The 26,087-nt window shown below is 44.9% G+C and overlaps 2 protein-coding genes across 4 annotated transcripts in view; both read left to right on the top strand.

Moving 5' to 3' along the window:
* LOC310837428 (uncharacterized protein) overlaps nucleotides 1-8,867 on the top strand; it is a 31,031-nt gene extending 22,164 nt beyond the window's left edge. Inside the window, exon 7 of the mRNA XM_083724012.1 lies at nucleotides 7,934-8,867. Within this exon, the coding sequence (XP_083580138.1) occupies nucleotides 7,934-8,667 (734 nt within the window). The 3' untranslated portion in view covers nucleotides 8,668-8,867. The remainder of the gene's footprint in view (nucleotides 1-7,933) is intronic.
* A 4,441-nt stretch (nucleotides 8,868-13,308) lies between these two features.
* On the top strand, nucleotides 13,309-26,066 carry LOC310837400 (uncharacterized protein). 3 transcript variants are annotated; one of them, XM_083723954.1, is made up of 8 exons: nucleotides 13,309-13,885; nucleotides 17,045-17,883; nucleotides 19,565-19,685; nucleotides 20,297-20,379; nucleotides 21,855-21,987; nucleotides 22,122-22,205; nucleotides 23,011-23,445; nucleotides 24,090-26,066. In XM_083723954.1, the coding sequence occupies exons 2-8, from the start codon at nucleotides 17,188-17,190 to the stop codon at nucleotides 24,572-24,574; spliced, it is 2,037 nt and encodes a 678-aa protein (XP_083580080.1). In that variant the 5' UTR covers nucleotides 13,309-13,885; nucleotides 17,045-17,187; the 3' UTR covers nucleotides 24,575-26,066. The 3 variants fall into 3 exon arrangements, with proteins under 3 accessions (XP_083580080.1, XP_083580079.1, XP_083580081.1); XM_083723953.1 differs by lacking the exon at nucleotides 13,309-13,885 and adding an exon at nucleotides 15,379-16,243; XM_083723955.1 differs by lacking the exons at nucleotides 13,309-13,885; nucleotides 22,122-22,205 and adding an exon at nucleotides 15,379-16,243.
* The last annotated feature ends 21 nt before the right edge of the window (nucleotides 26,067-26,087 follow it).

The following is a 26,087-nucleotide window of genomic DNA, read 5'->3' on the forward strand; positions in this document are numbered from 1 at the left end:
AGTCTTTGGACAGGAAAGTTGACCAACAAACTGCGAAAATTGACCTTAATACAGAAACTTTAAACAAACTATCTGGGCAAGTTGCACAGAATGCACAAGCAATCGGACAACTGAAGGAGGCTGCAGGTGAAAATCAGAAACTGGCCGAAGAGACCAGCCAAAGAGTGGGAGAGTTGGAAAAAGAAGTAAGGCCGCTCAGTAAGCAGGTTGGGGAACACCAGACCTACCTCTCCATGTTGGAACTTCGGAACAGGGAGATTAATTTAAGGATAAGATCGATACCAGAAGTGGAAGAAGGTAATCTAGCTGAGTTTCTGACCAAAGAATTCTCCAAGTTCTGGGGTCTAGAGGAGGAAGACTTTAAAATTGTGTCAGCCTTCAGACTTGGAAGACTCACAAAGAGAGAAAAGCCCAGAGACTGTTTGATTACGTTGAGATCAAAGGAGGAAAGGGACAAGATTTTGGGCCTGCACTACGGAAGCTCCCTGAACATTTCGGACAAAAGAATTGAGATTTTTAAGGACATTCCTAAACAGCTGTTGGATCTTAGATCTGAATATTTGGACTTAGTAAAACTGCTGAGAAGCAACTCAATCATCTTTAGGTGGGACTTTCCCCAAGGATTATCTTTTACCTTTAGAGGGAAGAAGATTAAAATTAGAACTTTGGAAGATAGGGATAAGTTTTTGACTGCCTACGGGGAGGACCTTCATAAAGGACTTGAACTACCCTCAGGGCCTGAACCACCACAGGTGCCTGTACCTCAGAACCCTGAAGACTCACAGAACAAAATACCATCCCAAGGAAACTAAACAGATCCATCCAGGATGTCTCTGCAACTTTTAAGTTGGAATATAAATGGCTGTAACAGCCCGGAAAAAAGGAAGAAAATCTTTCACATATTAAAAAAGGAGCAACTAGACATTACTTGTTTACAAGAAACACATGTGACTAGGCTCCACAGAAAAATATTGGTAAATAAAAGGTTAGGCCAAGAATTTATATCTTCGGACTCAGTTAAGAAGAGAGGAGTGGTGATATATGCAAAGGAGAGCCTCTCACTAAAATTTCTATTTAAAGATGAACATGGAAGAATTTTGGCAATTGAAATACAGCACCAAGGAGAGAAAATTTTGATATTAGGAATTTACGCTCCAAATGAAGGGAAATCAGAATTCTACAAGAAGTTGCATGAGATTATGCTGGATTATCTGGACTATGATAACATCATCATGATGGGAGATATGAATGGGATCGTTTCAACGAACATGGATAGGTCACAAAGCCAAAAGGTTACTAAAGATGGCAGACTACCAAAGACCTTTTTTGAAATGACAGACAACATGGACTGGATTGACATATGGAGGACAAAGAATCCCTTGGGGAAAGAAGGAACATTTTTCTCTGAAGCCCAACTGACTTGGACAAGAATTGACCAAATATGGATTTCTAGAGGTCTGGCTCCTAAGGTGAAGAAAGTGGAAATCTGCCCAAAGACCTGCTCCGATCATAACGCGTTGAAAATGGACATGACATTATTACCAACCGGCTCCTTTAGATGGAAGATGAATGACAACTTGTTTAGAGATCAGGAGATTATCAAGAAGGCCAAAAAAACAATAAAGGACTATTTTGAGATAAATTTGAACACTGCTGTGGAAAAAAGAACAATCTGGGACGCAAGCAAAGCTGTGATGAGAGGGTTCTTGATACAACAGAACGCCATAAAGAAAAGACTACAAAATGAGAAAAAGGATAAGATTTTGGGGAAAATTAAAGAGTTAGAGAAGAAACTAAGAGTAAACCCGAAGTCACAGCCGATCTTGAGAGAAATTAAACTTCATCAGGCACAATATTCCAAACTGATAAATCAGGAAATAGAATGGAAGATTAAATCAATGAAACAAAAAACATTTGAATCGGCTAATAAATGTGGGAAACTGCTGGCTTGGCAGTTGAAGAAGAGACAAAAGCTGAACATAGTAACAAATTTGGAAATAGAAGGAAGGAATATTCAGAACCCGGTGGAAATTAGAAAATGTTTCCAGAAATATTTTAAGAAATTATACACTCAAGGGCCACAAAAGGAGGAAGAGATTGCAAAATTTTTGGAGAAAAATGGACTTAAAAAACTATCACAAGAAAATAGATCACTCCTGAATAGTAAAATAACACGATTAGAGATAGAACAGGCCATTCAGAATATGAAGTTGGGCAAGTCTCCAGGGCCAGATGGCTTGACCTCCAAGTACTATAAGATATTAAGTGACTATTTGATTCAACCACTGATGGAGGTCAGCAATGAAATTATGGAGGGAAAGAAGGCGCCTGAATCGTGGAAGGAAGCTTTCATCACATTGATACCAAAATTAGAAACTGAAAAGACACAACTTAAGAACTACCGTCCCATTTCCCTTTTAAATGTGGATTACAAAATATTTGCTGACGTTTTGGCAGGAAGACTCAAAAGAGTTTTAAATGAGACAATTCACAAAGACCAGGCAGGCTTTCTCCCAGGAAGACATTTGTTTGCTAATACAAGGAACATTATTGACATTTTGGAACTTTTGCAAACAAATATTAACACTAAAGCAGTTCTAATTTTTATAGACGCGGAGAAGGCCTTCGATAACATTTCTTGGAAATTTATGAAGGGGAATTTAAAAGAAATGGGAGTGGGGCGGGGTTTTGAAAATGGGATTGACGCGATTTACTCAGAACAAAAGGCAAAACTGATAGTCAACAATGTGGTTACAGAAGAGTTTAAGATTGAAAAAGGGACACGACAAGGCTGCCCGATTTCCCCCTTGCTGTTTATTTCTGTCCTGGAGGTGCTCTTGAACTTGATTAGAGGGGACCGGTTGGTGCAAGGGATTCAGATCGGAGCGAAACAATATAAACTTAAAGCTTTTGCAGATGACCTTGTTTTGACATTGCAAGAGCCAGAATCTAGCACAAAAAGAGTGTTACAATTGATTCAGGACTTTGGTCGGGTAGCGGGTTTTAAACTAAACAAACAGAAAACTAAGGTGTTGGGAAAAAACTTGACAGATGCAGAGTCAGAACGGTTTCAGAGAGAAACAGAACTAACTGTGGTTAAAAAAGTAAAGTACCTAGGGGTAAACATAACAGCAAAAAATCTGAGTCTATTTAAGGACAATTATGAAAAATGTTGGTCTGAAATTAAGAGAGACTTGGACAGTTGGTCAAAATTGAAGCTTTCTTTGTTAGGCCGAATTGCTGCTATTAAGATGAATGTATTGCCTAAGATGTTGTTTTTGTTTCAAACATTGCAAATTGTGGATAAGACGGAGTGCTTCAGGAAGTGGCAGAGAGATATTTCTAAATTTGTCTGGCAGGGCAAAAAGCCCAGAATTAAGTTTAAGATATTAACTGATGCGAAAGAAAGAGGGGGCTTTGCCCTGCCAGACTTAAGGTTGTACTACGAAGCCGCAGCTTTCTGCTGGCTAAAAGACTGGCTACTTCTAGAGGACACTGATGTGTTAGATTTAGAAGGTTTTAACAATGCATTTGGTTGGCATGCATACTTATGGTATGACAAAGTTAAGATCAATAAGGCCTTTAAGAACCATATTGTCAGGAAAGCAGTGTTTAATGTCTGGACAAAATACAAAGACCTATTGGAAAATAAAACTCCAAGATGGCTATCACCTCTGGAGGCTAAGGCCCGAAAAAGACCCAATATGGAGGCCAAATGGCCGAAATATTGGGAAATAATAGAGAAAGAGGGCAATAATTGGAAATTGCAGAGTTTGGAAAAAATGAAAGACAAAGTGCGAGACTGGTTACATTACGCTCAGATTCAAGAAATTTTTAAAAAGGATAAAAAGTTAGGATTCCAGGTGGAGAAATCGAAGTTGGAAACAGAATTGTTAGAACCTAAGACTAAAGTACTCTCAAGAATGTATAACTTGCTGTTGAAATGGAATACACAAGATGAAATGGTTAAGTCGGCCATGATAAAGTGGGCACAGGATATTGGGCATAATATTATGTTTGAGGATTGGGAAAGGTTGTGGACCACGGGGATGAACTTCACGGCATGTAATGCTCTGAAGGAAAATGTAATGAAAATGATATATAGGTGGTACATGACCCCAGTTAAACTAGCCAAAATATGCCATGTGCCAGACAATAAATGTTGGAAATGTAAGGAAAATGAAGGAACATTCTTTCACCTCTGGTGGACTTGTCCCAGGGTGAAGGTCTTCTGGGAAATGATATATAATGAGCTGAAAAAGGTATTTAAGTATACCTTCCCTAAGAAACCAGAGGCCTTCCTCCTGGGCATTGTCGGCCAGATGGTGCCAAAGAAGGACCGAACATTCTTTTTGTACGCAACAGCAGCAGCAAGGATACTTATCGCCAAGAAGTGGAAAACTCAAGATCTACCCACTCTGGAAGAATGGCAGATGCAGCTGATGGACTATATGCAACTGGCTGAGATGACTGGCAGAATTCGAGACCTGGGAGAAGAGAGGGTTGAAGAAGATTGGAGGAAATTTAAGACTTATTTACAAAAATATTGTGATTTGGTGGAAAGTTAAGTAGGATGCTTGATCATAAATAATTGGCCACCACAAAATCGGATCGGAATGGGATGTAAAGTGAGATTAAGAGAAATTAATTTACAGAGGATTATATTTAAATAAGTGGTTATAAAATTTGCAAATTAGATGATAAATTGCATGGAAAAAATCTATGATGATGAAAATGGCAGCGGGAGATGTGAGGAAGTCCAAAGAAGTTATGAAACTCTGTTGAGATAAAAGAAAGGTTGTTTATCTTTGTACTTTATTCTGTAAAAACCCCTAATAAAAAATTTATTAAAAAAAAAACAATTTCTCTGGGAGAGCTGCCAATTCTTAGCTTTGTTTCAACTGCCTTATCAGGTACGCTTGGCAGTAAAACTTTTTCTGGCAGCAGGTTTGCATGTATCTTGGGCCAATTTCTTTGCTCATTAACGCTGGCTGATCGACTATAACTCAAAAGATTTTTATCATCTTCAAACCTGTAGGCTTTCGTACCACTTTCATATCCAAGAAATAGCAACTGCTGTGCCCTTTTCCCACCTTTCTTCGGTTCTTTACAGGTATGTCAACCCACGCCTTTGTTCCAAAGATTCTCAAATGTTGCAAACTGGGACTTTTGTTATAGAGAATCTTATAGGGTATGTCATCTAGTACCCTTGACCACAAGCGATTCCCAATATAATTTGCGGTCTTAATACTCTCAGCCCAGTATTTAATTGGAAGATTTGCATCTGCTAACAATGCTTTCATTTGTGTCTGCAAGACACCTCCCCTACACTCTGCTACTCCGTTCTCCTGAGGCGTTGCCACATTGGTAAGTCTATGTTTAATCCCCTGGGAACGCAACCAGTTTCTTAGGGAGCTTGCCATAAACTCTCCTCCCCTGTCTGTCTGAATAGAGCACACCTTTTCGCCAAGTTGCCTTTCTACCCTTCTTACCCAGAACTTCAAAGTTTGGGCAACGTCAGACTTTTGCTTTAATGGATAGACCCAGCCAAATTTAGAATAGTCATCCACTAGGATCAAACAGTACTTGTTATGGGAGACACTTGGTGGAAAAGGACCAGTTACATCAGCATGAATCAACTCCAGTGGTTTTTTGGTTTCTCTCTGGCTTGCTCTTGCTACTGGGCAAGCCCTGCTTTTAACCTCCTTGCAGATATTGCAGTCTAAGTAATTATCACAACTTTTAATGTTTTTCATCCCCCCACACAACTCCAATGTTTTGTTCAGCACCTTATAGCTTGCATGAGCCAGACGCCTGTGCAGGAGATGAATACACATATCATGGGTTGGGACATTTTGCACATTTGCAACCTTAGACTCACACTGCAGTACATACATATTAGCTCTAAGGTTAGCATTTGCCAACACTGCCCCATTTTGCTTTATCTGGCACTGATCTCCCACAAAGTTTACTTCAAAGCCTGCTTTTGACAAGTCAGGAATGCTCAGGAGATTGTTTTGCAAACTAGGCACACACAACACATTCCTGAATGTGTGTCCCAGCTGTGGGAACACAACCTCCCCCTCACAAACCACATTAGCTTTCTGGCCCGTAGCAAGACTTACATGTTTTTTGTTTGAAGCCCTAGCATCAGTTAGCAGTCCTTTTCTTTTACAAAAGGTTTGAGAAGCTCCACTGTCCAGAACCCACAGCTCTTCCTTTTCTTGACCATCTGCAGACACCCAAGCTGTAGACTCTTTCTGCTGCCTCCTGTGCTTCTGCTGTTTTTGTTGTTTTCTCGGGCAGTCCTGCAGCAGATGTCCACTGGACTTGCAGCAAAAACACCTTTTTACTTTGTTGACCACCGGCTGGCCTGCAGCAGCTCCTCCTGGCTGTTTCTCCAGCTCCCGACACCTCTGGTCCTCCCGGCTGTTGTTCCCTCTGGGATGCTCCAACAGCTGGGCTGAGGTCATCTTTCGCTCTGCACGCCTGTCCTCCTCTGCATACAACCGTCCAGTTACGTATTCCAAAGTCAGCTTATCAGTCTCTACAGACTCGAGGGAATTGACCAGCATATCATAGCTGTCATCAAGGGAACTCAGGACTATAAAGACTTTGTCCTCTTCCCCCACAGGCCTCCCTCTTAAGGCTAGCTCCTGGAAACAGCCTGTTAGGAATTTTAGGTGGTTTACCAGGGAGTCCCCCAGTTTCTTCCGACACCGGTACAGTCTCCTGGTCAGTGTTATCAGTGAGCCAGCTGTCTCTCGCACATGGACAGCCTTGAGTGCATTCCACGCCTCACTTGCCGTCACCTTATCAGCTACATAGACTAGCTGGCTGTCGTCCACTCCAAGGATGATCGTAGCCAAAGCTTTCTCATCCTTTTCATCCTCCTCAGCCGGCTGCGGTGGAGTTTCCACCACCTTCCACAGGCCCTCACGCTTGAGGAAGTGTTGCATGTGGACCGACCAGATGCTGTAGTTCGTGGCTGTCAGCTTCTCCAGTAACACGCCACTTCTGGACTGCTCCATCCCTGCAGCTCACCTCCAGCACCCACGGCTAGATAACTGCCACCTGTACTCTTGCGCAGCGGAAGCGTGCTGGGCCCATAACCCTGTCGCGTATTCCACGCGGCGCTTTCAGCGAAACACTAAGAGTTCCAGGTTTTTCCAGTGCAGTCCTTTTTTTTAATGTGAGCTATATACAGGCATTTACAAAAGAAACAGTCCATACAGAGTACTTACAAACGAATACTCTCCACCACAGCACCACCACACTACAGCACAACCACCACAGCAACCACGCCCACTATTAAACAGGCTTTCCTTTTTAAAACAGGTGATAGCCAATCACATTAATCACACTCCTGCTGAGTCACTCTGACCCAGCACTTCACAGAGTATTGCATCATTCTGTTGAAGCCTGCAGACTTATTCAGTATCCTGCGAATCCCAACAGGCGCCACTATCGAGAAAGCCCTCTGCCTGGTTCCCTGTAACCTCACTTCTCGCAATGAGGGAACCGCCAGAAGGCCCTCAGCGCTGTACCTCAGCGTATTGGCTGAACGATGTGGGTGGAGATGCTCCTTCAGGTATACTGGGCCGAGGCCATTTAGGGCTTTAAAGGTCAGCGCCAACACTTTGAATTGTGCTCGAAAATGTACTGAGAGTCAATGTAGGTCTTTCAGGACTGGTGTTGTGTGTTCTCCGCAGCCACTCTCAGTAGCTTCCTTGGGCCTGATCCAACTTCAGGGGTCTTCTTAAGGATTATGGTGGAAATATAATTAGACAGGCGAGAGATGAATGTAGCAGAGATATCCTGAATCAACTGGAAAAGGAGGGATGGGTTGGGGCAAGCCAACAAGAAGGTAGTTGCAGGACTGTAAATAGGAGGTGACCAGATCATGGAAAAATTCCTCTCTCTGTCCCTTCAGGTGTCAAGAAGAGGAGTGTGATCAAGGTGGAGAACTCTCAGAAGAACGAGGTGCATAACACATTAACAGAAATTTCTCGATGGAACATGCCGGTGACAGCAACTATTGATGAGGAAAGATGTGAGTCCAACAGGGACCAGGGGAGGAAGCCAGCAGAGCAGGAGGATGAAGTCAGCAAGTACCCAGAAGGTTTTACAGCTGCTGCTAATGAAATCTCCTTGGTACACTTGAGGCCCAAGAAGCTCTCAGTCTCCAAGTACGGCCAAAAGCGCAACTACCGATTAGGACGCGTCATGAAACATGCTGGAGAGAAACACTATCACTCTCCCACATCAGGGGAGAGCATCCAGCAAAAAACATGCCTTCTGGCACACCAGGGAATCCAAGCTGGGAAGAAATTGTACGACTGCTCTGAATGTGGGGAAAGCTTCCCTACAAGATCTACATTTCTCAGACATCAGAAAATCCACACCAGGGAGAGTCCCTTTGAATGCCTCGAGTGTGGGAAAAGCTTTAATCAGAGAACAAACCTTTTGAGACACCAGAAGATCCATACGGGCGAGAAAGTGCATGAATGCCCCAAGTGTGGGAAAAAGTTCTATCGGAAAGATAAGTTGATTCGGCACCAGAGAATTCATACCGGGGAGAAACCGTATGAATGCCCGGAGTGTGGCAGAAGCTTTGGGGTTAAGGAGAACTTACGTAGACACCAGACAATTCATCTTGGATACTGACCAGAGTTAATGCTCAAATATTTTTTTTTAATTAATCTTGTTCCCAATCCTATACAGAGCGAACACATTCCACTCCTATTTACAAAACAGAAAATACTTCCATCCCAAGGAAATAATTCTTCAACTCCTTGATCAATAGTGAGAGGGAATGTGGTTCTTGCCAATTATCTTTTCCCTTTTGGCTATTGTGTACTTTTATGGGGGAAAACTGCTCCTTTTCCCTTATGGGGTACCCAAGAGGTTCTGTATTGGTAGGAGAAAATAACAGAGACCAACCAGAGAATATTGAGAAGCAAAGCAGCCAGTAAGCCTGATCTTTATTAAAGCTGTTGCAACAGGGTGCTCCCCCCACATGCAGGAGGGGGGGAGAGACCCAGAACAAAGGTGTGCTTGCCCTTATATAGACTTTTTATTTTTTTATTTCCCCTCCCCCATTTTTTATTGTTTTTTTCTATATTACATCACAATGCAAATATACCAAAGCCATCCCCACATCCTCCTCATCCCCACATATATTTATCATTTAAATAATCAATCAAACACAGTATTTTGTCCCTCCCCCCACTTCCCTCTGCCCCCCCCCACTCAATTTCCTCTACATTTCTGAGATTACATTTATCTTCGCATTCTACAATCTTCTCAATCCTTCTATGTATTCTTATTATCCTTCCTTACTAATTTACCTCAGATACTTTACATTTTAATCGAGGCATATTAGCATATCTTTTTTTGAGCAATATTTTTCCACTCCTTTTTTAATTTTTGATTCAATTGATTTCTTATAATAGCTGTTATTTTTGCCAAAGTTAAGTATTCATTTAATTTACAAACCCATTCCTCCCTTGAGGGTAGAGTTTGAGATTTCCATTTAGCAGTAATCACTACTCTAGTTGCTGTACTTGCATATAAGAAGATTGACTCCCCCCCCCCCATCTCTTCCCCTATCAGTCCAAGGAGATATATCTCTGGGTTTTTTATTACTGATATTTTCAACATCTTCTTTAATTCTTCATGTATTACTGTCCAGAATTTCTTAATTTCCTCACACCTCCACCACATATGTATTGTTGTTCCTATTTCTTTACCACATCTCCAACAAATGTTGGATTTCAATTTATATATCTTTGCCAACTTGTTGTTTTGTTGTTGTTTAGTTGTTTAGTCGTGTCCGACTCTTCGTGCCTCCCGCAGTTTGGTCAGACTCATGTTTGTAGCTTCGAGAACACTGTCCAACCATCTCATCCTCTGTTGTCCCCTTCTCCTGGTGCCCTCCATCTTTCCCAACATCAGGGTCTTTTCCAGGGAGTCTTCTCTTCTCATGAGGTGGACAAAGTATTGGAGCCTCAGCTTCACGATCTGTCCTTCCACTTTGCCAACTTAGCTGGTGTTAAATACCACCTGTGGAATATATAGACTTTTTAAATTGCCCACCCTCAAACTCCAGACCATCCCCAGAAACATCATACATACATCACAGAAGGGGTGTATCCCAGGACCACCTCTCCTAGACTACAATAGAAATCTGAGTGCCTTGTTTTTTTCTCTTGCCTGCTAGGTTGCTTGATTGGATTACCTGGGCATCCTGGCCACTCTTTTGTTACTCAATTCCTGAATCCAGGTCACAGGCTCACACCCTATTCATATCTTAAATGTGCCCTTAGGACAGGATTTGTGAAAGAGACCATGGGGAGATTTCCCATTTCCTTTGACCTTGCAGAGAAATATTTGAGGTCATTTTGGGAGAGAGAAAATGCTTTCAGGACTTTTCTGTGGGTTTCAGACATGTGGTTTACATATTTGTATGCTTGGTACATTTATGAACATCTATTTTATATATATATAAGACCTTAAAATTCTTATAACAGTACCATTGTGCTTTTTGAACAAAAACCAAAAGCAGGCCCATGCCTCCTAAGAGCATTATGGTCTAGGGGTTATGTTAGCAGACCCTGCAGCTTGGATTCAATAGATTGGAATAATCATTTACAATTTCTGGAGTTTATTCATGCAGGAACTATTTAAAGGATGAGTGGTAGTATCAGACATGTTGATTCAACAAGTTGAGAAAGAATAACAAAAAAGTATCTGAAGAAGTGTGCATGCACACGAAAGCTCATACCTAGAACTAACTTAGTTGGTCTTTAAGGTGCTACTGGAAGGAATTTTTTGTTTTGACTATGGCAGACCAACACGGCTACCTATCTGTAAAAAAAAAAAATGGTTTAGCTTTTAAGAGTAGAGTTAACAGAGAGTTACAAACAAGTGTTCTCTGGATTGCTACACAAACAGTGCACAAACAGAATAAAAACCCATTGGAAAAGAATATTAGGTTATAAAGTTCCCCTACACCCAGCAATGCTTATTCAGTTACTTTGCACCTCACCATTTTAAAAAACTTAAACATGGATTTACTACATGCCCTTGCAATTACAACAGGCAAACAGATATTAGAAATGATCCAATAAGGGGAAGGAAGGCATTGCAGATAGCTGGCTTAGGCCTTCTACTTCTGGGCGCTTAGCAACAGACTGCCTGGCAACCAGCCATGAGCTTTGCTCCTTATCCTTGACTCATGGAAACCAGCTGATTTACTGAGGAGGCTCTGGACCTAGCATTCTGCACATGCTCAGAGGTAATTCATCAACAAATTCCCTGCCTGAGTCCGACATCAGAGAGAGTAAAAAGCGGGACAGGAAGAACTATGACTGGCTTAGATTATGCCCCGCAATTTGGGCTGCATTGATTTAAATCTACAGTGGTGCCCCGCAAGACGAATGCCTCGCAAGACGAAAAACCCGCTAGACGAAAGGGTTTTCCGTTTTTTGAGGCGCTTCGCAAGACGAATTTCCCTATGGGCTTGCTTCGCAAGAAGAAAGCCCATAGGGAAATCTCCGGGGACCTCTTTTAAATGCTGGCGGTGGGGAGCAAAGCCTTTCCCCCCCTCCGGCCTTCAGAAGAGGTCCAGGAAGGCCGGCGGGGGCCGAAAGGCTTTGCTCCCCACCGCCAGCATTTTAAAAGCAGTCCGGGATAGCAGGGAAGCGCTTCCCGCTATCCCGGACGGCTTTTGAAGGCGGGGGGGGCAAAGACTTTCGCCCCCCGCCGGCCTTCAGAAGAGGTCCTGGACCTCTTTTGAAGGCGGGGGGGGGGGGGCAAAAGTCTTTGCTCCCCCCTGCCTGCCTGTCTTCCCGGGAGAGCGGAGAAACGCGCGTTTCTCCGCTCTCCCGGGAAGGCAGGCAGGTTTTTTTAAAATGCTGGCAGGCGGCAGCGAAGGCTTCTCTGCCGCCCACCAGCATTTAAGATCGCCCCGGACAGCAGAGCAGTCCTCCGCCGTCCCGGGGTTTTTTAAAATGCTGGGGGTGGGAAGAAAAGCCCTTGTCCCCCCCCACCCCCAGCCTTCAGAAGGGGTCGAGGGACAGACTGTCCCCGGACCTGGTCTGAAGGCGGTTTCCATAGGAACGCATTGATTGATTTTCAATGCATTCCTGTGGGAAACCGTGCTTTGCAAGACGAAAAACTCGCAAGACGAAAAAACTTGCGGAACGAATTAATTTCGTCTTGCGAGGCACCACTGTATTTTGCTAATAAACAGCCATGCCATTTTAGTTTTAGCCAATAATTTAAAAAAAATATATTGAAAAATAAAAAATGGAGTACCTGTGCCCCCCTACATATTGTTGGACTACATCTCCCACCACCCCTGATCTCTAACCATGCCAAGTGGGGCTGATGGGAGTTGTAGTTCAGCAGGCGTGCCATGGGGGGGAAGGCAAGGCCCCCAAAAATGTTCATGCAGGGGCTCTCCTGCAGCTGCAACTGGCCTCTCAGGGCCTACCTGTGGCCGCAGCGAACCCACACGCACCATGCACATAACTTCATGCACGCACGCTGCCCCTGCCCCACCGAAATTGGGCAGAACCTGGCGCGTCCGGATCCGGAGGGCTGAAAGTTGCCCGCACCTGGCGTAGTTCCATTAAGGTGGTGAGCAGCTTTCCCTAACTTAGTGCTCTCAATGTACTTTTGGACTACAACTCCCATCAGCGCCAGGCAGCATGGCCAATGGTCAGGTACCTGGAGAGTCTGACTGACAATGTCCACACAAGGAAAGGCTCTCATGCACCAGATGAAGATCCTCCTTTGTATTTGTTAAGTTGTGGGTGAACATATCAAACGACACAGCAATTCTTCAAATAGCTCTTGTTTATTCACAGAACAGAACTGAACTGAAGGGTTCAGCCAGCCTGCTTATATAGAGCTCCAGTACAACGTAACTAACAATTTTCTAAAACTATCCAATCACTGAATGTCACTTTTGATCCCTTATTTGCATAACTATCTACAGTATCCCCCTGCTGACCCAGGGTGAGAACTTCAGTACATAACAGTATTCATTTGGTCTGAATCCAGTCCTCTGAAACAGGTCGGCAGAGGATGGACTTATGTGCTTGTTCCATCAAAGAGAAAAATGAATGTCCACAAAAAGAGAATACTGTGAACTGCAGTTTGTTATGAGTGCTCAGAGTTAATAGGAGACTCCCTATTTCCTTCAGAGAACTATAGTTCCCAGAGTTCCCTAGGAAGAGGGACTGATGGTTAAAAACCACTCTGGATATTGTGGCTCTGTGAAGGGAATAAAGATAAAGGTAAAGGGACCCCTAACTGTTAGGTCCAGTCACGGATGACTTTGGGGTTGCAGCGCTCATCTTGCTTTACTGGCTGAGGGAGCCAGCGTACAGCTTCCGGGTCATGTGGCCAGCATGACTAAGCCAATTCTGGCGAACCAGAGCAGCGCACAGAAACGCCGTTTACCTTCCCGCTGGAGCAGTACCTATTTATCTACTTGCACTTTGATGTGCTTTTGAACTGCTAGGTTGGCAGGAGCAGGGAGCGAGCAAAGGGAGCTCACCCCGTCATGGGGATTCAAACCGCCGACCTTCTGATCAGCAAGTCCTAGGCTCAGTGGTTTAACCCACAGCACCACCAGAGTCCCTGTGAAGGGAATAGGGAGTCCCCTAAAAACGCCCAGCACTCTTAACAAACCAGAGTTCCCAGGAATCTTTGAGGGACAGAGGCAGTGAGGCCCCTCCCATCTATCCCCCATCTGGTGTTTTGGCTCCTCCCCTCCCAGAATAATCTTGACCAGCAACCCCTCCCATCAGTTTGGCTGGGATCAACTGCCATTTCAGCTCGCCCCTTCCACAAATTGGCCCTCTTGGCCATTGTAAGAATAATGTAACATCATGTGAAAAGGGGTGCCAGAATCTGCTTATTTTCCTCTTTCTTTCCTGTGCTTTTCCTTTCGTGTCAAACCTATTTTAAAAAAAGAAAGCCTCAAAGCTTAGCCCGTGTGGTGTAGTTGTTAAAAGGATCAGACTAGGACCTGGGAGATTAGAGTTCAAATCCCGGCTCAGCCATGAGCCAGTCCCTGTTTCTCTCAGCTTAACCTACCTCACAGGGTAGTTATGGAGATTAAACGAAAAAGAAGAGAACTATGTATGGCAGATTTTGAGCTCCTTGGGGGAGAAAGTCCCTTGACATCTAAGGACCCAAGACTGAAGAACAATCTGCATCTGAATCCTTATTTTCTGTGTGGAATATATTGTCCCCAATCAAGAAAATGAGTCAGTCTTTCCTCACACCTGAAAAAAATAATACTGATGGCAGATGCACATTATACTTTCAAAGCACATGACTTACCCCAATGAATTATGGGACAAGTTGTTTAAGGGTGCTGGGAACTGTAGCTCTGTGAGGGTAGAATCATAGAATCATAGAGTTGGAAGAGACCACAAGGGCCATCGAGTCCAACCCCCTGCCAAGCAGGAAACACCATCAGAGCACTCCTGACATATGGTTGTCAAGCCTCTGCTTAAAGACCTCCAAAGAAGGAGACTCCACCACACTCCTTGGCAGCAAATTCCGCTGTCGAACAGCTCTTACTGTCAGGAAGTTCTTCCTAATGTTTAGGTGGAATCTTCTTCCTTGTAGTTTGGATCCATTGCTCCGTGTTCGCTTCTCTGGAGCAGCAGAAAACAACCTTTCTCCCTCCTCTATGTGACACCCTTTTATATATTTGAACATGGCTATCATATCACCCCTTAACCTCCTCTTCTCCAGGCTAAACATGCCCAGCTCCCTTAGCCGTTCCTCATAAGGCATCGTTTCCAGGCCTTTGACCATTTTGGTTGCCTTCCTCTGGACACGTTCCAGTTTGTCAGTGTCCTTCTTGAACTGTGGTGCCCAGAACTGGACACAGTACTCCAGGTGAGGTCTGACCAGAGCAGAATACAGTGGCACTATTACTTCCCTTGATCTAGATGCAATACTCCTATTGATGCAACCCAGAATTGCATTGGCTTTTTTAGCTGCCGCGTCACACTGTTGGCTCATGTCAAGTTTGTGGTCAACCAAGACTCCTAGATCCTTTTCACATGTACTGCTCTCAAGCCAGGTGTCACCCATCTTGTATTTGTGCCTCTCATTTTTTTTGCCCAAGTGCAATACTTTACATTTCTCCCTGTTAAAATTCATCTTGTTTGTTTGGGCCCAGTTCGCTAATCTGTCAAGGTCATTTTGAAGTGTGATCCTGTCCTCTGGGGTGTTAGCCACCCCTCCCAGTTTGGTGTCATCTGCAAATTTGATCAGGATGCCCTTGAGTCCATCATCCAAGTAAAGCTCCCATTTCTAGGAATCTTTGAGGCAAGCTCTGCGCAATAGTAGTACCTGTTGTTGTTGTTTTGTTGTACTCCACCCATCTAACTGGGTTGTCCCAGCCACTCTGGGCAGCTTCCAACAAATATAAAAGCTTAACATCAAACATTAAAGACCTCCCTATACAGGTCTGTTAAGCTATTTATCTCCTTGACATCTGATGGGAGGGTGTTCCACAGGGTGGGCGCCACTACCATGAAGGCCCTCTGCATTTAATTTGCTTTAAATGTATGTTGTGGATTTGCCCTATGCTCTGTTGACAAAGGGTAGTCCAGAGTCGGGTTTTTTGGGGGCGGGGTTCTTTAACAATAAACCTGATTTTCTAAAAGACCAGGCTTTTTTCAATAAGGAAAGTGACAGGAAAATGCGCTTGTTCTGATGCAGCAGCATCTCTCCTCAATGCAAACAATGAATGTATGCTCATTAAATAGCTGATGCCATCTAATCAAGCCTGCAATAAACAGGTTATCCCAAAGTGCCTTGGGAGGAAAGTTGTGTTTTATAAAAAATATCCGTCTGCATGGGAAACATCTATATGGTCCTTCACCGCTCTCCTAGGCTGGGAGTTAGCATGATTTTGCTAGATTGTATAATTTCTCCACCTGCCAGTTTAACACCTGCAAGAGATATTACGTTGGGAGTATCCCATCCCATTATGAATGACCTTGGAGTGGTGTTAGGCTTTTTCTTGGCAGCTGCAGCCCTGATCACGTGGCCCACCCCAGGTGTGAGCAATTTAGTGCTCTCTCACTCTCTCTGGAGGGGGACAAATAATTCAGCAAACAAGCCTTGAAAAACCTATAAGACCTCTGGGATTCCAGGCTATGGTGGGGGCTCCCAGCAGCTGAAAGAAGAAATTGCTTGCTTGGTATGGTATATTCTTATGTATGATCTGCCTGCTGTTTAATAAATCTTGAGACTTTTTAGAATTGTAGAGTTGGGAGGGATCCTGATGATCATCTGGTGACTAATGCTTATTAGATGGATTTCCCCAAACTGATTTCTGAACTGTGAATTTTATTGTTATTCATATTTTTATACTGTATTTTATGCTGCTTCTACAATTAAGTGTTTTAAATTTGTTGTTAGCTGCCCTGAGCCCGGTTTTCTGAACTGGGAAGGGTGGGGTATAAATAAAAAATTATTATTATTATTATAGTATAATCCAACCACCTGCAATGCAGGAATATGCAGCTGTCCCATACAGGGATTGAACCTGCAACCTTAGCGTTATCATCACTTGTGTCTTGTATTGTTTCTGTATCCCAGAGAAAGAAGCCCCTTGCCTTTGGCAAGACACTGTCCAAGCTGTTTCTTACTTATTATATTGGGGGGGGGGGGGGGAGTTGGTAGAAATAAAGAACAAAAGTTGGCTTCTCCCTCAAGTATGTATCATGTAACTAAACAGATACAGTGGTACCTTGGGTTACAGATGCTTCAGGTTACAGACTCCGCTAACCCAGAAATAGTACCTCGGGTTAAGAACTTTGCTTCAGGATGAGAACAGAAATTGTGCTCTGGCGGTGTGGCGGCAGCAGGAGGCCCTATTAGCTAAAGTGATACCTCAGGTTAAGAACAGTTTCAGGTTAAGAACAGACCTCCAGAACGAATAAGTTCTTAACCCGAGGTACCACTGTACTTATTTTCTACTCTTATCTCTTTCCTGTAGGGAGTATCCCCATTACCCAAGACTACACTCTTGGGGAATTTTCTCAAGAAAAGGTTCAAGGCCTCAGAAATGCGCATAAAACTACCTGTTGTAACTGACAGGCTTTTGCCAACAGAATAAGGGGAGGAAACTGAGGGTCAAAAATGGAGATAAGCTGTGAAGACCTGGAAAAAGGTCCAGGCATTGCCCACTTTGAAGAGTTTCCAAGAGGGGCAGCACCACAAAATGTTAACCAGCAAACCCAGGAGCGGCCGCCACAGCAGAGGGTGAGCCAATCTGAAGAATTCCTGAAGGACCTCCAGCCCCCAAAGCTGACTCTGGAGAATCCAGGATTGACAGAGCCCATACTGTCGGAAGATGATCCTGAAGGGTTCCTGGTCTCCTTTGAGAAAGTTGCCGAAGCTTGTCAATGGCCAAGAGAAGAGTGGGCAGCCCGGCTTGTGCCGGGTCTTGGTGGAGAAGCAGCAAGAGCCTTTAGAAAGCTGGCTGCTGGCGACAGAGAGGACTATGGGAAAGTGAAGGCTGCCATCTTGCAAGGGGATGCGATCAAAATGGAGGTCCAGCGCCAGTGCTTCAGGCAGTTCCGCTTCCAGGAGGTGGAAGACCCGCAGAGGGCGTATGGCCAGCTCCGTGAGCTTTGTCGTCAGTGGTTGAAGCCAGAGAAACACACAAAGGAGCAGATCCTGGATCTGGTGGTCCTGGAGCAGTTTCTGGCCATCCTGCCCCAGGAAACCCAGAAGAGGATGGAGAAATGTAGCCCAAAAGCCTGCGCCCAGGCAGTGGCCATGGCAGAAGACCTCCTGAGGAACCATCAAGAGGCCAAGATGTGGAGACTGGAGGTGAGATTTGCATGATGTGAAAACTTAATGGCCTGTCTGTTTGAAGCCAGCACACTGGGGTGATGTGGGTTGCCAACTGCTGAGAAAAGAGGCCTGCCTTGCTCTTGTGCCATTAATATAGGCTTGATCTACAGCAGAGGTTCCCAAACTGGTCCATGGACCACCAGTCTCCACAAGCTTCGTTCAGGCACAATAGGAATGGAAAAACCTCATGGGAATACAAAACATATTTTAAAATAATAATAATTAAACATTTTTATTGAAAGTTCAAAAAGTACATAATTATATGTGCACTGAACATGGTGAGACATAAATAAAAGAGAGAAAGCGAAAAAGGGAAACAGAACCTGTGTAGAAGGGAAAATAAAAGGGGGGAGGGGGAAAAACCCAAAACTGTATATTTTGCAAGGTTATTGTACTTAAACTATAACCAAATCTTAACCTATTACAGTAGCTGTAAGAATGAATTCCAAACATCATTGAATTTGTCCATGGCAAGTCTGCGTTTATATGCAGATTGTTCACATGTTGTAAGTTTGTATAAATCTTCAATCTAATCGTAGAAGAGGACTGAATCTTAAGAACTGGGGGGGGGGGGGTGTCTCAAAATAGCCCAATGCTGACTTCTTTTGTGGGGCAGGGGAGGCTATAAATTAAACAAAATAAGTCAAAAGTGTGGATCAAGGCCATTTTGGTGGTACCACCACTGGGGGCTGCAAAGTTGGTGCTGTTTAGTTGGTGCAGAGAAAGCCTATGATAGGGTCTCCTGTTTGTGGAATGCCCTCCATCCTTGCCCAAAGCTGTCCCTGGGTGGTCTGTGCCCTTCATTCAGGTGAAATGTTGAAAACATTCCTGTTTACCCAGGAATTTGGTGGGTGAAAACCACTGTTCCCGGCACACCTGAGATCACTGTTTTGAAATCGTAGAAGCATAGAATTGTAGAGTTGTATAAGAGACCCCAAGGATCATCTAGTCCAACCCCCTGTAAAGCAGGAATCTTGCCCAAAGCTGTCCCTGGGTGGGCTTGAATCACCAGCCTTCTGGTTAATAGCCAGGTACACTGACCCATTGTGCCACAAATGTTTTAACTGTTTTTAGGATGGTTTTGAAATAGTTTTCTCTTGATATGTTTCCCCCTCTGGAGAAAGGGCAGGATTTAAATTGAAGGAAGGAAACAATAAAGTAAATAAATAAAGTTTCAAAAGTGATATACAGTGGTACCTCGGGTTACATATGCTCCACTAACCCAGAAATAGTGCTTCAGGTTAAGAACTTTGCTTCTGGATGAGAACAGAAATCAGACTCTGGCAGCGCGGCGGCAGCTGGAGGCCCCATTAGCTAAAGTGGTGCTTCAGGTTAAGAACAGTTTCAGGTTAAGAATGGACCTCCGGAACGAATTAAGTACTTAACCTGAGGTACCACTGTACAGCTCACTTCAAGTGAGTCAGGCCATTGTCTCCTGCTCTGGCCAGCAGCAGCTGTTTCCCGCTACCTGATCCTTTTAAAGAACAAAACTAAAACGGGGACTTAGCTTGGGATCTTCTGCACTCCCCTCAACATTAAGCCACTTCCAGAGCGGTGTCCCCAAGGAAACAGGAGTTCAGAAATTGAGTATGGCCTCCATCCCTAATGTTTCTGTTTCAATTCACTTTATGGGATGCAATTTTCCTTGCTGTTTCAGGAGCCGTTGCAGAAGATGACCCAGAGTTTCTTGAGAGCAGAGGAGATGGCGGCCCACTCCGCCGAGAGAGAGACCTGCAAGGAAGCAAAGCAGCAGGGTGATGGTGGTGCCACGCTTCTATGTAAGGGTTAAGTGACTCACCATAGGCCGGCCAAGCAGTGGGGCAGGCAGGTGGCCGAGGCAGGCCTTTCTATGCCCACCCCTCATCCCTCCTTTTGACCCCGACAGCTGCCACTGCTGATAGAAGGAAGTGTGCAGGCAGAAAGGGAGGGGGGATGAAGGGGAGAAACATGAGCAGCAATTGGGGGAATCTTGGGATTGGGTAAACTGGGAGGGGAGGGAGGAGTTTGGGGTGAAATGTGAGGGGATGGAGATTGGTAATGGGGCAGGGAGTTGGCAGGTGGTCTGGATTTTTTGATGTTGCTGAGCAAGCTCTTTTTGTTGTGCAGAAGAGGGCAAAATAGGTAGTGCTAACACAACAACTCTGCCGGTCCAAGCAGCCCATTGGATTTGGCTGTGGTGCTCCACTAAGAACAGGGCGTCCACTAGTGGAATGGCTGTTGTGATCTGTGGCTACCACAAGTGGATCTCCTCCTATGTGTGTCCAAACTCTCTGATACTTGTAAGCCACTTTGGTTATGTTTTGAGAAGGGATGGATCATGGAAATGACTGAAATAAATGACAATACAAATGTTCCTTCTGAAAACATAACCTGTTCTTGTCTCTTACAGCCAGCAGAACAGCATCCCAAAGTGTCTCTGCTCCCTTGAATTGCCCTGATGGATCAGAGTTAGCAGAAGGTGTCTTGGATGAGGTGGGTTCATGCGTTAGCTGTCCTGATGTCTCCCCTTCTCCTGCGGGCTCTTGAATCTTTCTTTGCATCAAAAAGTCTGTGTTTTATTTTGAATTGGGCAGCTTTTTTCTGCCACCTTGCTGCCAAATTCAGAAGGTGCATCTTTTTCATTTTAGTTTTTCCTAATCCTGACTGATTTGCCCAAAATGACCATGGAGGCCTGTCCAGCCTAATGAAGCCCATGGGCTGAGGTTTGCCAATGCTGTACTAACCCATAGGTTGTTCCACTGGCAGAGGCAGAGAGGGGCGGGGGGAACACGGCTGCCCATCACGACTGCCCCCCGCCTGCGTTGGGCGCCACGCCCCTGGGACGCACACAAGCCACGCCCCTGCCTGCTCTCCGCCCCCCCCCCCCCCCGGTTCCGGAGCATGAAGCTCCTCCACTGGGTTGTTCAACAAACCATTGGTTGTCCTGCAAACAACTGGACAAGCAACAGTTTGTTTCTCCAAACTGTGTTTTAAAGTACTGGTGCCACTTCACTAAAAACCTTAGTTTCTATGGGAAGCAGATGCATATGTGATAGTGAGGGACCTAAGGGGCTAGATTTAAGGGATTTAAGTGGCAGGAAGGGAGATTTTGGTTGGACATGAGGAGAAACATTTTGATAGTAAGAATTGCTGGAGATCTTCAATCCGAATCTGGAGAACTCTAGCTCTGAATCTCCTGCACCAAGCAGGAAATTAGACTGGTTGGCTAAGAAGGTATTTTCCAGGTCACATCCATGCCATATATAATGATCTCTGGCAATCTAGCAGCCTAATAAGCAGCAATGAGTCCCCATCAGTTTTATGTAAGTTTATTTAAAAGAAGAAACATATCCAGAGCCCAGTCTTCCCGCCTGCTCTCATTAACAGTAGTTGCTCAGTCTGTCTCATTGTCCCTTCCCCAACAGGAAGAACCCCAAAATCGAGCTGTTCTTCTCCTTCCCTTCTGTTGTTCTCTGAGCTTTTCCCATCTTCTAGTACGGGGACTGAACGGCTGGCCTGTCTCCTCCCCATTCCCAGAAGACACAGACTCAGACTTTGGCTTATCTGATGGTTGCCTGCCAACCATCTGGCTGACTTCCAACTCTTCCTCTCCTTGGGAGCTAACAGCTTCTTCCTTGGGAAGGAGTGGGGCTGGGCTGTCCTCTCTAAACTCTTGACAAGCAGCTGTCATCTGCAGTCGGCCCCTTGTTCCTTTAGCTCAGTTTCTGAGGCTGACTCTTCTGCTGTGCTTGGGGCAGGGGACACATTCCTGACACCATACATTTAAAAACACCTGCGAAGGAATCCTTGGAACTGCTGCTTATTCCTCATACAATTACAATTCCCAGCACCCATAACAAACAACAGTGCATCCAGGTTTCTTTGGAGGGAAGGAATTAGCTTTAAATGTATGGCATGAATGTGACCTGTCTACAGTTCTGTATTCAGAGCAGGAAACCCTCTTGTAGTTTCAGGGGACAGTTGATTTGAAGGGTGCGACTGTCTTGTCGGATACAACAGAGAAGGCTGTGCTCTGTCCTATTCAGAGCCCTGTGTACTGGAAAGTTTTGGTGGAGGAGGATGAGACCGTTGCTTTCTCAGGTAAATGTCTCAAGCATATGTACATTGCTGTCACACCCCAAAAGCATTGGATATGTCTGGCATCCATATTTCTCCCAGTTGTAAGACAAACTCCTTTTTTCTCCTCATACATCAATTGTGTCTCCAACCTGTAGGAGGACCAGTGGTCTTCCCCAGCCTGGTTGGAGAAGAAAAATTAGTATTTCTCCCAAACTCTGAGCATAAAGATACATTCCCAGGTAAGACTCTCTCAGGTAAGGGTGATCACAGAGACTCCATGGTTACATCCTGGTGGTGATGAGTATGTAGGCAACAGCCTGAAACCACATCAGTGTCTTGCCCCATCTAATCCAGTACTACCTGCTCTGACTTGCAGGCACAATTCAGAGTCTAAAACACAGAGAAGGTCCTTTTCCATCCCCCTGCTTCTCGAGATCCTTTATTAGTTAGAGAGAGCAGAGACTGAGATGGAGATATTGGCTGTGTTTGTACTTCTAGTAATCTTGTTAGGGGGTTAGTGGTCCCTATTATTCCCATATTACAGGAGAAGAATGTAAGAAAGAGAGCCCTGCATGATAAAATCCTGCACCCCAGCCCAGCACCTTATTTCCCCCGCTATGTCCCTTGGAAACCTACAAGCAGGACCAGGAGAAGAGCAAACCAGCTCATATGATTCCCAGCAACTGATACCCAGATGCAACACTGCAGCTGATATTGACATTACCATCATGACCAGTTCTGCTAGATTAGGCCTAAGAACCATCTAGTCCAGTATATTTTTCTGGCAGCGGCCAAGCAGATGCCCATGGGAATCCCATGAGCAGGACCTGAGCAACTGATTATCACTGGCATATTTTCTCTGGACAGCAGATATTGAGGCCGGGTGTTCAGGGTTTGCCCAAGACCAGGCAGTAAGTCTGTGCCAGAGAGTTAAGAATGAACTCTGGCCCTCCTGCTTCCAAGCTCAGTTCTCTTTACAATGCAGAATTGGCTCTTGTATAAAATAGCAATGATCCCCCCTGTGTTTTCTCACCTTCACGACAGGCAGGAGCATGAACAGGAAGGAAACTGAAAATTCTCAGCAAGGAAGCCCTGAGCGACAAGGCCCATCTGTGATACGATCAGGAGAACCCCAGGACACTGTCCCCTTGAGTCCCGGTGTTTCCCTGAGTCCTGGAGTGATGTGGCCTCAAATGAGTGACCGAGGGATGAAGCAGGGAGCGCCGACTCTGCATGGTATGATCCAGGAGTTTGCAGAAGGAATCGCAGATCCACCACAAGAGAAAAAACTCCGCCGCGGGTCCAGAACTTGCTCCTCAAACCTCGCTCAGCACAGGCAGGAAAAACTTTACCAGTGCTTTGAGTGCGAGAAAACCTTCTGTGGGATACACGCCCTTGCTGGCCACCAGAGAATCCACAAGACCAAGATGGAACCCAGAGGCAAGAAGCAACTGCTTGCCAGGGCATCTCTCACCAAAGGTCAGAGATTACTTTGAGGCTGCAGATATGAGCAGACAATAGACTTGTGGAAACCTGCTTTGTTGGGGTTTTTTTTTGCAGGGGGCGGGGAGTCCAGCAACTGGAGCCGAGGGCAAAACAGTGCTTCCTCGGAACAGCTGCTGGGGACTTAATTGCAAATTTGATTTCAGATTTGACCACTACTGAGGCCAATCCAGTTGCCCAGTTTTCCTTGTATTATATACATTCGTTAAGTTACTCTTTAATTTTATGAAACAGTACACGGAACAGAACCCCCCCCCCCATTATGCCCTTTCAGAAGTGGCTTGGTAGGTGGGGCAGAGTTGCTATGCCAGCTTCCCAGCAGGTGGGTTACTGCTGCTTACCAGGCGATAGATGGGTGAGGAGGTTGGCATGGTGCAAACACACCAGCAGAGTGAGCCAGATCAGTGCTTCTGCCAGTGCCTTTGCACCACACTGACCTTTCCCCTCTCCCTCCTGGTTAGCAACAGCAATCCACCTGCTAGGAAGTTATAATAATGGATTTGCCCCACCCAGCGCAACACCTCTATGTAAGTTTCATTCTCTGTGTTGAAGAATTAATCAAACTGATTGGTTGATTAAACATTGTGTGGGTTAATTCAACTTTCTCTCTATCCCTGTAGGAAATGAGGGGCTAAGTAAGTTCAGGGTGGAGACTCCTCAGCAGGAAAGGAATGAGAAAGAGGGTGTATCTAATGGAAGGATAGCAGAATTTCCTCAAAGTAAGATGACACTGGCTCAAGAACCAGAATGGGAACCTGAAGGGCAGCAGAGAAAGAAAACGGTGAAGACACAAAAGGAGCCCATCAAGCTCTTAGAAGGCCGCAAGTCCCAAAAGGAAACTGTGGCGCACGTGTGGGTGCAAAAATTGTCGTACTCCTCCCAGCCTGGGAATGTGTGCCCCAGCACACCAGGATTTGTAATCCAGGAAACTCCTCCTACAGAGAAGGCGCCCTATCAATGTCCCTCGTGTGGCAAAAGCTTAATGAACAAGGTCCGCCTTGAAGATCATCACAGGCTCCATATAGGAGATGCCTTATGGATGCCCACAGTGTGGGGAAAAGTTTCGCTGGAGAAACTGTGTGTTCAAACATTTGTGGATCCATAGTGGGGAGAAAACGTTCACATGTACAGTGTGTGGTAGAAGCTTTCGTTGGAAAACCGGGTTGAGAACACACCGGGAGACTCATACAAGGAATTGTTCTAAACTCAACTTGATTTAGTTTGAAATTGGACCATGCAGGCAAAGGTACAGGGCTGTGCAAGCACTGACTATCTTTGGTGATGCCTGTGACCCCTTTTCGGCATGGCCACATTTTTCCTGCCCCAGTGTCTGACCTGATATCATGCATGGTATTGGGTGTAGGGCCTATGGGTATGGCTGTGCCAAAATGGCCCTGTGAGCCAAATTAGGGAGGTCTGATGGGCCTAAATTGGCCCGTGGCCTGGTGGCTCCCTACTCCTGCGTTAGAGAGTGTTTCATTGGCCATCAGAGAATCCACACAGGAAAGAAAGCCTATGGATGCTCTGAGTGAAGAAAAACCTGACTGTAAAATTTGATGGGTGCAGGAGAGATAGAGAGCACCACTTGTTTCCGCAACACCACTCTGTCATTTCCCCCCTACCTGAATCTGACTTCACTTGTTGCAATGGTGAGAGTGATGGGTTGCTTGGGTGTTTGTGGTGGCTTGTAATCTGTAAAGCCTGGTCTTTACTTCTATATGAAGACACGTTGCTTTTTGCCCGTTTTCTCTTTCTTCCTGGTTGTTTCCTTGAAGACTGTTTTGTAGAACTTTCCTGGAACTGTTGATGCACAAATCCAGAGGAACAGTCATGTGAATCACCAAAGAGCAAGGGAGACTGTTGCTTGTTCTGATGTAAAAAGAAGCTTAATGCTGTATGATTGCATCTTATACAAGGGCTAGATTCTGGGGATGGTGCATGTATACAAAAACATGCATATGCAAACCACCCTCTTGAAACTGCCCCCGTGAGACCATCCTTACCTTCCAAGGAAGGGCAAATTTAAGCTCTCCAGCTTGCTTACCAACCCAGTGAGGAAGCTTGGGGATCCCATGGGTCTGTCTGAGTTCCTGCAAGAGCCTCCCAGAGCCTGGTAAGCAAGACAAAACTTAATCCCAGGAAAGCCCAGCACAAACTGAGCTTTTAAGCTCTTCTCTTCACATGCAATTCATTTGTTCAATTTCAGCTGGACGGATTTCAACTGCACAAGGCTGAAATCCTCCAATTTAATTGTGAGCAAGATGCATATGGTACTGTAATTGACATTTGAATCTATGCATAATCAACCTGGCATAATTCAAATAGTGTGGGACTCCAACTCTCATCAGCCACAGCCAACCGATATGGCCCAATGGGCAGGGATGATGGAAGTTGTAGTTCAACAAAAAGTGGAAGCCACCACTTTGGCTATCCCTGCTCTAACCAAGTAGGAACTTAGACCTTGTTACATACCCAGAAGAGTCAATAGAGAGATATGGAAAGTTATGTGTGCCCTGTTAAAATGTGGCAGCTGGGGGGCAAGGAGGAATTCTTGAATTACTTTTTTGTCTATTAAAAATGGCTTTGAAGTTTCAAAATCAGTGGAGTGACTTCTTTTA

Source organism: Podarcis gaigeae, assembly GCF_964106915.1.
Source record: "Podarcis gaigeae genome assembly, chromosome: 2".
NCBI classification, from domain to species: Eukaryota; Metazoa; Chordata; class Lepidosauria; order Squamata; family Lacertidae; genus Podarcis; species Podarcis gaigeae.

Excerpts from the sequence above, each read along its gene's own strand:
- LOC310837400 (XM_083723954.1), top strand. The coding sequence starts at position 17,188 with ATGGAGATAAGCTGTGAAGACCTGGAAAAAGGTCCAGGCATTGCCCAC. Across the intron at positions 17,884-19,564 it reads CCAAGATGTGGAGACTGGAG|GAGCCGTTGCAGAAGATGAC; the intron begins GTGAGATTTGCA and ends TTGCTGTTTCAG. Across the intron at positions 19,686-20,296 it reads TGGTGGTGCCACGCTTCTAT|CCAGCAGAACAGCATCCCAA; the intron begins GTAAGGGTTAAG and ends TGTCTCTTACAG.